This window comes from Lepidochelys kempii, chromosome 25 (genome assembly GCF_965140285.1).
Source record: "Lepidochelys kempii isolate rLepKem1 chromosome 25, rLepKem1.hap1, whole genome shotgun sequence".
NCBI classification, from domain to species: Eukaryota; Metazoa; Chordata; order Testudines; family Cheloniidae; genus Lepidochelys; species Lepidochelys kempii.
In genome coordinates this window covers 7,582,676-7,594,968 of record NC_136404.1, presented here as the reverse complement: position 1 = coordinate 7,594,968, position 12,293 = coordinate 7,582,676, and the positions used below count along the sequence as shown (strand labels likewise).

The 12,293-nt window shown below is 46.6% G+C and overlaps 1 protein-coding gene across 9 annotated transcripts in view; it reads left to right on the top strand.

Moving 5' to 3' along the window:
* Positions 1-321: 321 nt before the first annotated feature.
* Positions 322-12,293, top strand: part of TCF3 (transcription factor 3) — a 127,331-nt gene continuing 115,359 nt past the window's right edge. For 2 of the 9 annotated variants that reach the window (XM_073323788.2, XM_073323787.2), the window contains exons 1-2: positions 322-679; positions 4,303-4,404. In XM_073323788.2, the coding sequence (XP_073179889.1) occupies positions 4,330-4,404 (75 nt within the window). In that variant the 5' untranslated portion in view covers positions 322-679; positions 4,303-4,329. Of the gene's footprint in view, positions 680-4,102; positions 4,180-4,302; positions 4,405-12,293 lie in introns of those variants that run through there. The other 7 variants (XM_073323786.2, XM_073323784.2, XM_073323783.2 and 4 more) reach the window with 5 other exon arrangements.

Sequence of the window (12,293 nt, the reverse complement as noted above, 5' to 3'; positions counted from 1 at the left end):
GGGGGGGTTGGAAGGGGGCAGGAGAGAAGGGGCGGGGGGGTTGGGGAGGGGGCAGGAATAGAAGGCGGGGGGGTTGGCAGGGGAGAAGGGGCAGGAGGGGGGATTGGCGGGGGGCAGGAGAGAAGGGGCGGGGGGGTTGGGGAGGGGGCAGGGTAGGAGGGGCGGGAGGGGGGGTTGGCAGGAGGGGGAGGGGTGACAGCGGGGCTACCCCTCGCCCGGCCCGGCCCCGCCCCCCCCCCCCCGCGCGGCGCAGCTGGCCCGCGGCGGAAGGATACGGCGGGGGGGAGGCGGCGCCCGGCACCCGCACCCGCAGCGGCAGCAGCAGCGGCAGCCCCGATGTGCAGGCGGGGCGGGGGGGCTCCCAGGTCCGCGGCCGCCCCAGCGCCAGCAGCCGCCCGCGCCGCGGGGGGACGATGAGGAGCCGGCGGCAGCAGCAGCAGCAGCGGCAGCGGCGCTAGGAGCCGCGCGGCCCATGCGGAGCGAGCGCGTCCGCCGGCCGCCGGGCGAGAACAATAGAGCCCGCGGCGGGCTCCGGGCGGGACGGGAGCGGGGCGCCGCGGGCCCCAGGCAGCCGGCGCGGGGGCAGCAGCCGCTTTGTCCGGGGGCCGCCGGCGGCGGCGGCAGCGCCCGGGGGGGGCTCCATTCCCCTCCCCCCTCGGAGGCGCTTCTTCCTGAGCAGGTAAAAATCCTGGGGGGGGGGGGAATTTGGGGTGGCCCCCCCCGCCCGGCCCCTGCTGCGGGGAGTTCGGTGCGCGGCCGCCCCCAGCAGAACTGCTGCAAACTTCAGCCGTGGGGGGGGGGGCGTCCTCCCCCCCCCCCCCGGCCTCTGCGGTAGGGAGCCCCCCCTCCTCCGAAGTGCAAAACCCCCCTTTCTCGGGGGGGGGGGCGGGCGCGTCGCCTGCCGGGGGGGGCGGATTTAGAGGGTTGGTATATGGGGGGGGGCTCTTCCTATCTCTCTCCCCCCCCCACCCCGGGTCCCTGCTGCATGGAGCTTATTGTCCCTGCTCCACACACGCGCCGGGACTCATGCAAACTTCGGCTCCGCTCTGGGGGGGGGGGGGCTTCCTTTCTGCCCCCCCCCCGGTCTGTGTCCATGGAGCTTAGCGTGTGTGCGCCCCCCCCCCCCGAATTGCTGGAACTTCGTCTCGGATCCTTCTAGGCAGCCACACGGGAAAAGCTGGTTTTGGGGCGGGGGGAGTTCACTGCCCCCCCCCCTTTTTTTTTTCTGCCTTCATTTTCCCCGCCCCATTTCCAGGTCCCCCTGGTCGGGAGGCAACTGGCCGAGTTTTTCTGGGGGGGGGGGGGGACAAAGCCCCGTGGGCCCTGTCGAGCGGGCTGTTTGGTTTGGGGGGGGGACGACGACGACACCCCTCTTCCAGGCTGCTGTTGCACGGAGCGGATTGACCCCATCCTGGGGCTGCAGGCTAGATTTGTATGGAGGGTATGTGGGGTGCGGGGAGGGGGGGGGTCGTGCGTGGAGCTGGCTTCGGGCGGGGGGGGCTCCTCTCCAATCCCATCCCCACAACACCCCTCTAAAGGCCGCTGCTACCCACGGGCTTATTGTTCCCCCTCGCTCAAGAGCTGTTGTGAACTTCAGCCCAGCGTGGCTGGGTGAGTGAAGGGCCTGGCAGAAGTGGGGTGGGGTGGGGTGGGGGGGGGCTGCTTTCCAGTGGCCACAATCCCCCCTCCCCTCCAGCTGGACTGCTGCAAACTTCCTCCTGGCTCTGTAGGGTGTTTACTTAGCAAAGGATAAAAGTTTTTTTTTTTTTTTTTTGGGGGGGGTAGTAAGTGGAATAACTCTCTAGGCTCTTGTGCATTTTTCGTGTTTAAATTCGGGGGGGTGGGGGGGGAGTATTGTGAAAAGGAGGGTCTGGCAGAGCAGCTGGCTGGAAGAAGGTTCATTGTTCCCCTCTCCCAGCCAAGTTTAAAGAGCTTGGAGTGAGAACATGATCTCCCCCTCCCGCCCCAAACCACGATGGGAAAGTTGTGTGTGTGTGTGTGGGGGGGGGGGCATAGAGGGACTCTTCGCATTAAATCTTTGGTCCATCTCCACAGGCCGCTGTGGACCGTGCAGGGCCCCCGCTGCCTGCCGCGGGGTTTTGTTTCTCCTGCCGCGCGCCCGTAGTTGGCAAACTTCTGCTTGGAAGCGCGGCGGGGGAGGCGGCTCTCCCCTTCGTGCCCCTTCCTGCCCTCGCCCTCCCGGGGGGCCGTGTGCGTGGGGGGCCGGGGCCGGGGCCGGGGCGGGCTGTCCCTGCGTGTTGCATTGCGGGCGAGCAGCAGGCGCTCGGTAGGCCCTGTCTGGAGTTTGGGAAAGCGCTTTTGGGGAGGGAGGGAGGGAGGGGGGTGGGGGAGGAGAGGAGAGAGAGGTGGGGGTGGAGGAGCCTTTGTCCAAAGGCAATAAGGTGCACCTCGGCTCTGGTGGAAGAAACTCGGAAAGTCTCAGGTTGAAGTGCGTGGGGCGAGGGGTAATAGGGGAACATCTGCTGTGTGTTAACTCGGGAAAAGGGCTTCTCCGCTGGCATGCAGCGGGAAAACTGCTGTGAATGATTTCAGATTGAAAAATAACACTCTCCAGCAGCTCCATTTGCTTCAAAGGCAGAGGGCCCCCCCCCTCCTCCCTCCCTCCCTCCCGGCCGCCCGCCTGCCCGCCTGCAGTTTGCACTGGCTGCTGCTTGGAGGTTGGGGGAGGGAAACACGAATCCTGTTCACTTGTTAGCCCCTCTTCCCTTCCCCCAACGCTCATGGCTCAGCCCTGAAAAAGCCATTAAAAACGTTTTGCACGATGCACACTTTTGGTCGTTCTCACACATTCAAGTTTTGTTGTGTTTTTTTTTTTTTTAAAACAAAACCAAAGCAAACAAAAACAGCCCCAACCTTCCCTCTGTTACATGATCAGGGCAGGGCTTTTGCTTTACAGGACACTGGCTTTTTTTTTTTAAAGGCTAGGAGGGTGTTAAAAGTACAGATTTCATTTTTTTTGGTGGGCATATTGTATAAATTGCCTCTGCGAACTTAATAAAACCCTGTCTGTTGCTCCCAGCCCCCTCGGAGAATTGCAGTTGTCTGGAGCTTCTTAGGTGAGAGTTGGGTTTTGGGGTTTGGTTGAGCAGGACCCCTTCACACCCAGCCCTCCAGGTCTTGCTTTTGACTTGCTTCTCTGGGGACTCCTTGCCTGAGGAGGGCTGTTCTTTCAGTACCCACTGGGCAGAGGGAAAGGGAGAATAATGTTTTTCAAAGTTGCTTTAAAAATAATTGCCGGATGCACTGATGACACAAAGACAGGTTTTAAAAAAACAAAAATCCCTTGGCTTTTTTTTTAATAGTGGCAGAGGTCTTGTATGTGCTGGATCGATTTCAGCATATTTATTTTTTAAACCTCACTGAAATGTAATGGATGAGCCAGTGCTTCCTCGGAATATTTTGGAATACAGAGTTTTGTATGTGTATAAAAATATTAAACTTGTGATGAATGAGTTAAATTATTGTCTAGCTGCACTTGATAGCTATAACTGAGTTTTAAAGAGGAAGAAGAGTGAATTCTTTATCCCATCCCCTGCCTCCATTTCTACTCCTGAAGAAATATTTTCCTGACATGATGGGTTTGATCTCTCTGGCTATCTTCCTTTAAAAAACAATCTGTAAAATTGGTCAGAACAGTATTTACCTACTTTGCAAGATTGTTTTAAGGGTTTTATTTTTGGAAACCTCTTTGAAGGTGAAAATAATTATTTAACTTTATTTTCTCCATCTTTTGTGGGGAGTTTATTGCCTTTTTGGTAGGTAATTCTTGTTACCTAAGGGCTAGATTTTCAGAGTTGCCAAGCAGCCATAGCTCCAATCAAAATAAAATGGGAGCTCTGCACCCTGGAGTGGGGGAGGGCATGAAATCAGGCCCTTTTTAAACTTTAAAGAGAAATAGACAAAAACAAGTGGGAGGGGAACTCCCACAAACAGAAGGGGTAAAAAGCCCAAACCTGCCAAGAGCCTGAATGATAACTTGCCTGAACCCTTTGATAAATGAGTTGACTTTTTTTTTTCATTTGCTGCATGCCAGGAGCAACAGAATTGGTCTGAATTAGTGGAATTGGCAGCAAAAAACAAACATACAAGTGTGTCTGGTCAATAGAAGGCTTGTTCCTGCCTCTGGGTGCCATGTGAGGACTTTCACTGTGTTCTGAGGTGCAGAAGTTGGAAGCTGGGCATTTGCAAGGGATTTTTTTTTTTTAAAATATTCATCAGTGGGGTGGGTAGTTTGCTCTAGTCATTAAAATATCTCTTCCCCTCCCCCATGGTTTTCTTTAGGACTGCCACTGTTGAGTCTGTGGGAGTATGAATCAGCAGCAGCAGAGAATGGCTGCAGTTGGGACAGACAAAGAACTCAGTGACCTGCTGGACTTCAGTATGGTAAGCAAGCTCCTTTGAGGGGGGCCTTTAAAGGGACAGTAGCTTCATTTGTTTCCAGTGTTCCTGAGATCTAGAAGAATGGGCGGGGGAGAATGTGAGCCTGAAAAGTGAGGTAAATTGGAGATGATGGGTTTCAGATACGTTTTGTGCACTGCAGCTTGGTTCTTTTTTCTTTTTCTTTTCCCCCTTCAAGTTAAGCAATGGGGGACCCTGGTCAGCACGGAGTAAAGACTTTCCTTGCAGTGAGCACATGGTGATCTTTGGGTGGGGAAGTTCTGTGGAAGCAGAAAACATTAGTCTGTTCTGTTTAAATGCTCATAGCAAAATGTGCTGGATATGACTTCTGAAGCTTTGGCTATGTAACTGATGCAAGGATGTGACTTTGCTTAACAGTTAATTCATCAGGCTGTGTTTTTCCTGTTCCCAGATCCAAATTGTTAAATACGTGTTCTTCCAGATTATTCTATGTCAGTTTGCAATTTTGTGGAGCAGTTCTATATATATTTTCACAGAGATTATGTACTCCTGTACCCCTATTCCTCGCCCAAAAAACTCCTCAAAGCTCTACAGTAAAATTTTGAGGTGGTCATTAAAAAATAAAGTAATCGTGGCTAAGAAGTTACCCAGAGAATGTACGTGCTCTTTTGGGGTCACTTTTAGTAGTAGCAAACAAAGGCTGCAACCCTGTAAATACACAAATATGCTTAGCTTTACACATGGGAATTGTGCCACTGAAGTTAGTGGTACTGCTCAGGTGTGTAAAGACAAGTGCATGAGTAAGTGTTTGCAGGATCAGGGCCTATATGTGATGTTTGATGGTAATTGGTGGGTGACCTGTGGAAAGAAAAAGTTACTGTTTTGAACGCGAACTCCAGCTTGGTTCCTCTGTCATGTGCTGTACCCTAATGACACATGGCATGTCTTGCTTTGTAGATAAGCAAACCTACCATACAAATTGGAAAAACACAGCTCCACGGAAAGGAATAACCGTTAAATAGCAATGAAGACCTTATTCTTCTGGGTTGTTCTGGGTATACTTAGTTATTTGTCAGTGATGCCTTTGTGTTGATTTTTCTTCCTGTTGGGGTACAAAACAAGGGAGCATGGTCACAATTCCTTGCCCCTTATTTCCTTTATAATCTGTGTTAACACACTGCATCTCTTCTGGATCCCAGCACAAAGATACAACATAGATAAGAAAACTGCTGCAAGTTAGCTCTATTCTAAGAAATCAGTAAGAAGCTCCAAATTGCACAGGCATCCTATGTATCCACATGTAGTCTTATGACGTGTTCTCTTCTTAACCTGTACGAGAATTCCCACGGTGGTGGGACAAGATGAACTTCTCTCAGCCACCTACAGCTGATGGGAGGTTGATCTAATCAAAAAGTAATGGTAATATCTTTTACAGTTGCTAGGGGAGCTGTGACGACGCTATACCTCAAAAATACAAATATGTTCAGGGTTCATTGGGGAAGGGTGAGCAACTTCTTTTCTCCCTCACTTTAGAGGTCTCTGTTCCCTTTGGCAGGTGTACTGGAATTCACTGCTCGCTTGTATGTATGAGAGATCCAAGTTTTGAACTGCAATATCCATAATCTAGTTCAAGATTGGACAGTTTCTTATTTCTCTTCCTTCCTTTCCAAAAAGAATTCCCAACCACTATTTGCAACTTAGTTTATAGCAAATTTGAAAATATCCTTATTTGCAACTCCTGTAATTGTTTGGGGCCATTATAATAACACATTTCCCTTTTGTATTCTAAAACTCTCCCTGGGCCCAGACTTTGATATGGAGCTAAGATTTAATAAATTGGGTAAAATTGCTGTTCTCTTAAATTAGTGCAAATATGTAACTGTTGAAATCACTGTACCAGAGCCAATCCAGTGTGAGACTGGAATTTGGAGCATTGTGTCCGTATGACACTTGAATAGGTAGCTGCAGGCGTGCAGACCTTTTGATGTCAGTGGGGCTCCATGTGAGCACCAGGGTCTGTGGCTTGCAGGATTGGGGCCTGAGACAGTTTCCTGCATAACTCTGTTTCTGGGAATGGGTTATCTCCATAACAAATTAGGCCTGATCCTGCATTGTCAAGTCAGTGGGAATCGGTTAGTGAGTTTTGGAATTGGGCCTGTTGTGTCCATCCGCACTCAGACATGAACATACTTTTTTGCCTAAAGAGGTCTCTAAAAATAATAAATATCCCACTAAGAATGAGAATTTAAAAACCTACAATAACATAAAACTCACTAGCTAGTAGATAATGCTCGTACTGATACTTGTTAAGCATAGTATAGAAGTTACATAGTTAAATCTTTGGAGTATTGCAGGGTGCTCACATGTCTTGTAACTGGAATGTAACTTATTTGTCTCATGGTCTGGATCTCTTGGGGTTTTTTTCCCCTCCTTCATCTCTGAATAAGCAGGAATGAAAAGGTGTCCCAGTGATCTGTGTCAGAGTAGGATAAAGGAGTGAAAACTATTGAGGCCAGGACTTTGTGGTTCAGCAGCATCTGTTTAGACCAGTGCTTTCAATCTGTTTTTCTAGGAAAGAAGCGATTTCTGGACCAGCTCTGAGCTGTGTTTGCCACCCATTTGGGTGAATTTTCTGTCCTGACACTAATGGTTGTGTATATGAGGGCAGCCTAGTCTGTGAAAAATACTGTAAATAAGGTAAACTCTCCTATCCTGGGGAGAAGGATTTAGACCACAAAAAAAAAAAAGAGAGAGAAAATTAGGTATGTATTAAACTGCAAAAACACCCATCCAAAGCTTTCTACCAAAGTAACTTGCCAGTAAACGGTGAAAAGCAAAGAGTGTTGTAATGTCTATTTAAGTGGTCTGAAGTTACAACTCCAGACCAAACTCGCAGGCCTGTAGACTAACTGCTTTGGGGTGTGCAGATCAGAGTTCTTTACAAGTGCCTCTGAGCTCAGTGCCTCAAAATACAAGTGAATTTGTAAGCTTGCTTTTACCGCTGCATTCGTGGCAGCGGGCCAGAAGGGGAATCACAAATCTGGGAGAAGGCATCCCAGAAAAATTTTGAGTATTGGTTCAAAGTATTAAATTTAATTTTCCTTATTAGACTATAATTTTAATGATAGTTCAGCTTGTGGCTTGGCATTTCTAAGGCTTCATGTACTTGCCCTCTTCAGAAGGGGCTTCAGCCATAGTTAGGCTGCAGTCACAGCCAGGACTTTTGTAATCTAGCTTGTGGCTTGTCACTTTAACTTGCTGTCGTTCACGCCATCCAGCTTTATTCAGACAAGCAGCCATCACTACTGTGTGTGTCCATGGATCTCCATGCTGCCTAACTGCACTTGTCTCAGGGCATTCTGGGAAAATTTGGGAAGCTATCCCATGATGCCTTAGTAGGGAAATAGTCCTTGAGGGCGCACACGCAGAGCGGCGGAAGAACCAAGCCTCTGGTGTGGCGTAGTCTGGGGTGTCGTAGCGCGATGAGAGCTGGGACAAAGAAGCAGCAGCCAAACAATTACACAGGCATGGTTAGGGGTCTTGTCTGTGCTGCAGAAGTGTGCCAAACCAGATATGTGGAGGCGGCTGAGTGCCAGTCTAAGCCTCTGGCAGGGCGAAATGCTGTTAGCTGCCACTGTTAATAGAGTATTAACCATATGGTGTGCGGATACCAAGTACTATATGTCGTAAGTTGCTGTGTGGACAGGACTTTACCATAGACCGTAAAAACAATTCCATCTGGAAGAGAGCACTCTGTATTAAATGCTGAACCACATGGATTCAGCCACCCCATGAGGAGTAAAACTTTGTGTGCAAGGCAGAGTTGTGTCCAACCTTCCTAAAGCTGAGTAACAATTACCTGGCTAGTTTTGCATGGATAGACTTTTTTGTCTGGAGCTCCTTAAAACTTAGCTTCAACTACTTCCTAAAGTTAAAACACTAAGTGTTGTTAAAGCAGTGCCATATGTCTCACTGTAGCGAAGGCAGAGTGCCTGCATTTCCATGATAAAAACTCCTTTTTGTTTAGAATAGAATTGTAATAAAGTTCACTTTACATTTAAGTAGGCAAACAAAGCCTTAATTGGGAGGGTTTTCTTAAAGCAACACTTATGCCTTTGCTAATTTTGTTAAGTGGAATCCCCTCTATTCCCTCCTAATAGAAAAGAAGTTAATGGTTGGATATTTTATGTGCTCCAAAATAGCTTTCAGGTTTAACTTTTTTATTAATTTGAGACTTACCTTATGAACTAAAGGCCTGCTATGTCGTAATGAATTGCTCTTTAATAGCAGTAAATAGAATATTTTTAATGGACTTAGTATGCATGAGTAGCAGCTACATAACTAATGGCTGCTTTGTTATAGTCTGAGCAGGTGAAAAATTCACTTAAAATAAATTAAGTCTGGGTAAAGTGTTCCTAAAAGAAATTAATTGATTTTTCAAAATATATATTAACTCCATAGGCTGCAATGGCTGTAAAATCACTGAAATCTGTCAGCTAATAAACATATAAATAGGGCCCTATCAAATTCACAGCCATGAAAAACACGTCACGGACCGTGAAATCTCGTCTCCCACCATGAAATCTGGCCTTTTGTTTGCTTTTACCCTATACTCTACAGATTTCATGCGGGAGACCAGGGTTTCTCCAACTGGGGGTCCTGACCCAAAAGGGAGTTGCAGGGGGATCGCAAGGTTAACATCCTTACTTCTGTGCTGATTTCAGAGCTGGGTGGCCAGAGAGCGGGGGCTGTTGACCAGGTGCCCAGCTCTGAAGGCAGCGCCCTGCCAGCAGCAGCGCCGAAGTAAGGGTGGCAATATATTAATATATTGTTACGGTTAATATATTGCCAAGGGTGGCAATACCCTAACATGCCACCCTTATTTCTGCACTGCTGCCTTCAGAACTGGGTGGCCGGAGAGTGTCGGGTGCTGACTGAGGGCGCAGCTCTGAGCTGGGCTCCTGGCAAGCAGCTGCCACTCTCCCGCTGCTCGGCTCTGAAGGCAGCGCTGCTGACAGCAGCAGAGCAGAAGTAATGGTAACAGTACTGCAGCCTCCCCTACAATAGCCTTGCGGACACACCCCCCCCCAACTCCTTTTTGTGTCAGGACCCCTACAATTACAATACCATGAAATTTCAGATTTAAATAGCTGAATCATGAAATTTACGATTTTTAAAATCGTATGACTGAATTTGGTAGGGCTCCACATATAAAATAAGTGACTGGACAAATGAACTTATAAGCTTACCTCTTAGAACGTTGCTGGTATCTTAGATGCAACCATCCATTAAAATATATCTCTGTATTTTTTTCCCCACTTGGTTTGGATTTGTTTTTTATTGGATCCAAGAATGACACTGATATCTGTGGGGATAACCTTTAAGTAGTTGTCATCTGTCAAAGAGCCTGAAGGCATCTGTGCAATACTGTATACAGAAATTTAAGACGGGGGATTTTACATAACACCATTAAACCTATGTTGTTCAAATCCAACAAAGAACAAGTAATGAACCGATTACAAAATTGGAAGAGCTTGATACTTAGACCCTTCCATTGCTTACTGTGTTTTCCATCTAAATATTTTATTTTTAAAGTAACATTTAAAAATAAAAAGGAAATTCACAGTGGGTGGGTGAACTTAGATTTTGCTGTTGAGTGATACAAACTAACAAAGGCAGAGGACACTCTTAATCTGATTTACGCTATGCCCTTAATTGAAGCATAGCAGTGTGATTTTAAACCCACTTCACTGTGGAAAAACAGAAGTTGACAGTATAAGCATTATATTTCCTGCATTTTATCTATAATATATGGCTTGTAAATTCGTATTGAAGTAACATTAGTGTGCGGTTCCTTATTTATCAAATGTTGTGATGCTTTAAAGTCTCAGCTTGCTTTGATGAGTGATAGTTCTTTGATTCCTATGGTAATGAGAGCAGGAAAGGGTTACTTCAGACTCCCACTGACAGTATCTTTCAAAACAGACTAAGGAAGATGAAGGTAAGAGGTGGGAAGGCATCCCTCATTCATGTGTGTTCAGTGTGTGGGCGTGTTGGGGATTGCCAGAAATAGTGGTGCTGGGGGGAGACCCCTTTTGCAGAAGTAGAAGAGAAAATGTGTATTGCACAATGGAACAAAACTAGACATTTTCTCCATTGGTGTTTTCACTCTAACCTTGTGGGTTTTTTGTTGTTGCATCAGCAATTAAGCAGAAATGCTTTATGAAAAATAAGCAAACTGTGGCTTAAGTACAAATCGATGCTCGATATCAATAAATTCAAGGGCTCCCCCCCCACCCCCCCAAAAAAAAACAAACAAAAAACAACCCAGAGAGCTTCTTTGCAGTTCTTAGAAATGAAGATTACTGACCATTTCAGTTAAAGTAACATTTCTCCTGTCTCCAGGGGAGGGAGTAAGGCAATGTCCCTTGCTGTCTTACTGGGCTAATGAAGTGAATTTCTGACAATAACATTTTAGTATCCCTTATTTTAAAAATCTCTCTCTCTAAACTGACAGGCTGGGTGAGATAATATCTTTTATTGGACCTAGAAGATATTACCTCATCCACCTTGTCTCTCTAATATCCTAGGACCAGCATGGCTACAAAAACACTCTATATAAACTAACATTGCTGTTGCTCTAAGGAATTTCTTTACTAGCACTGAAAATCTAAGTGTCTTGTGAGCCTTTTGTTTAGATATTTTTTTAGTTGGATGTGTCCATGCTTGCACACGCATACATACATATTTTCACAAGTATGTATGGGAGTTGGGCACCCAAATTCCATGGCTTTTCAATGGAAGTTGATTGGCTAATTGGTCTTTCTGCCTTTGAAAAATCTCCCCCACATACTCCTGTATTTTTGAGATTAGTAACCAAAGCTGAGCAGACAACTGTGTGAAGGAACACTTCCTGGTCACAAGAAAGCATCAAATATGTCAGGGTATGAAATGCTGCATTTCTTTCTTAAAGTGTTATTGTTTAATCCTTAAAGTATTATAACTTTGAGTTATTCAGACATTATGAAGCTAAAAATAACGTAAATGATTTGATGGTGGAAGTGTCTGAGTTTAGTATTAAAAAACATTTTAAAATGTTAATTTACTAAGCATTTCCCCACTAGTTGTTTTACTGGCCAAAGCTCAATGAATGTTTTCTTTTCTGCTGCAGGCAGGTGCATATACATTTTTAAACAACAAATTTTTGGAACCCACCCAGTTTATTTTAAAAATATTTGTCCAAGTTAGCTGACTAGGTATGCAGTATTTTTGAGGAAGCTCTCTGGCAGAGGGAGATTAGCTATAAATTGTACCAGTAACAGTGTAGCAAACAGGTAGCTAAAATAACAGATACTGTAAAGCACATTAATCTTTCTGATCATGTGTTACATAATGTTGGAATCAGACTTATCTGTCTACAGATTCTTGCAGAATGTCCACTACCTTGGCTTATTTACACTGGTGCAGTGTCTCTGGGTGGAAAGGGAAAGTGGATGGCTATTTGATGTTCACATTTGGCCCCCAAAAGAAGAGGGACTAGGGGAAGAGGAGGGAGGAGAATCTTCTGGAGTCGTAAATAAGGTTGTGGTGCACTGAAGGTGAGCAGCAAATAAATGTGTAGCTTAGTCATCAGTTTTCAGAGTAACAGCCGTGTTAGTCTGTATTCGCAAAAAGAAAAGAAGTACTTGTGGCACCTTAGAGACTAACCAATTTATTTGAGCATGAGCTTTCGTGAGCTACAGCTCACTTCATCGGATGCATACTGTGGTAAGTTTAGAAGATCTTACTTTGTGTGTATATACTAAGGTCTTCTACACTTTCCACAGAATGCATCCGATGAAGCAAGCTGAAGCTCACGAAAGCTTATGCTCAAATAAATTGGTTAGTCTCTAAGGTGCCACAAGTCCTCCTTT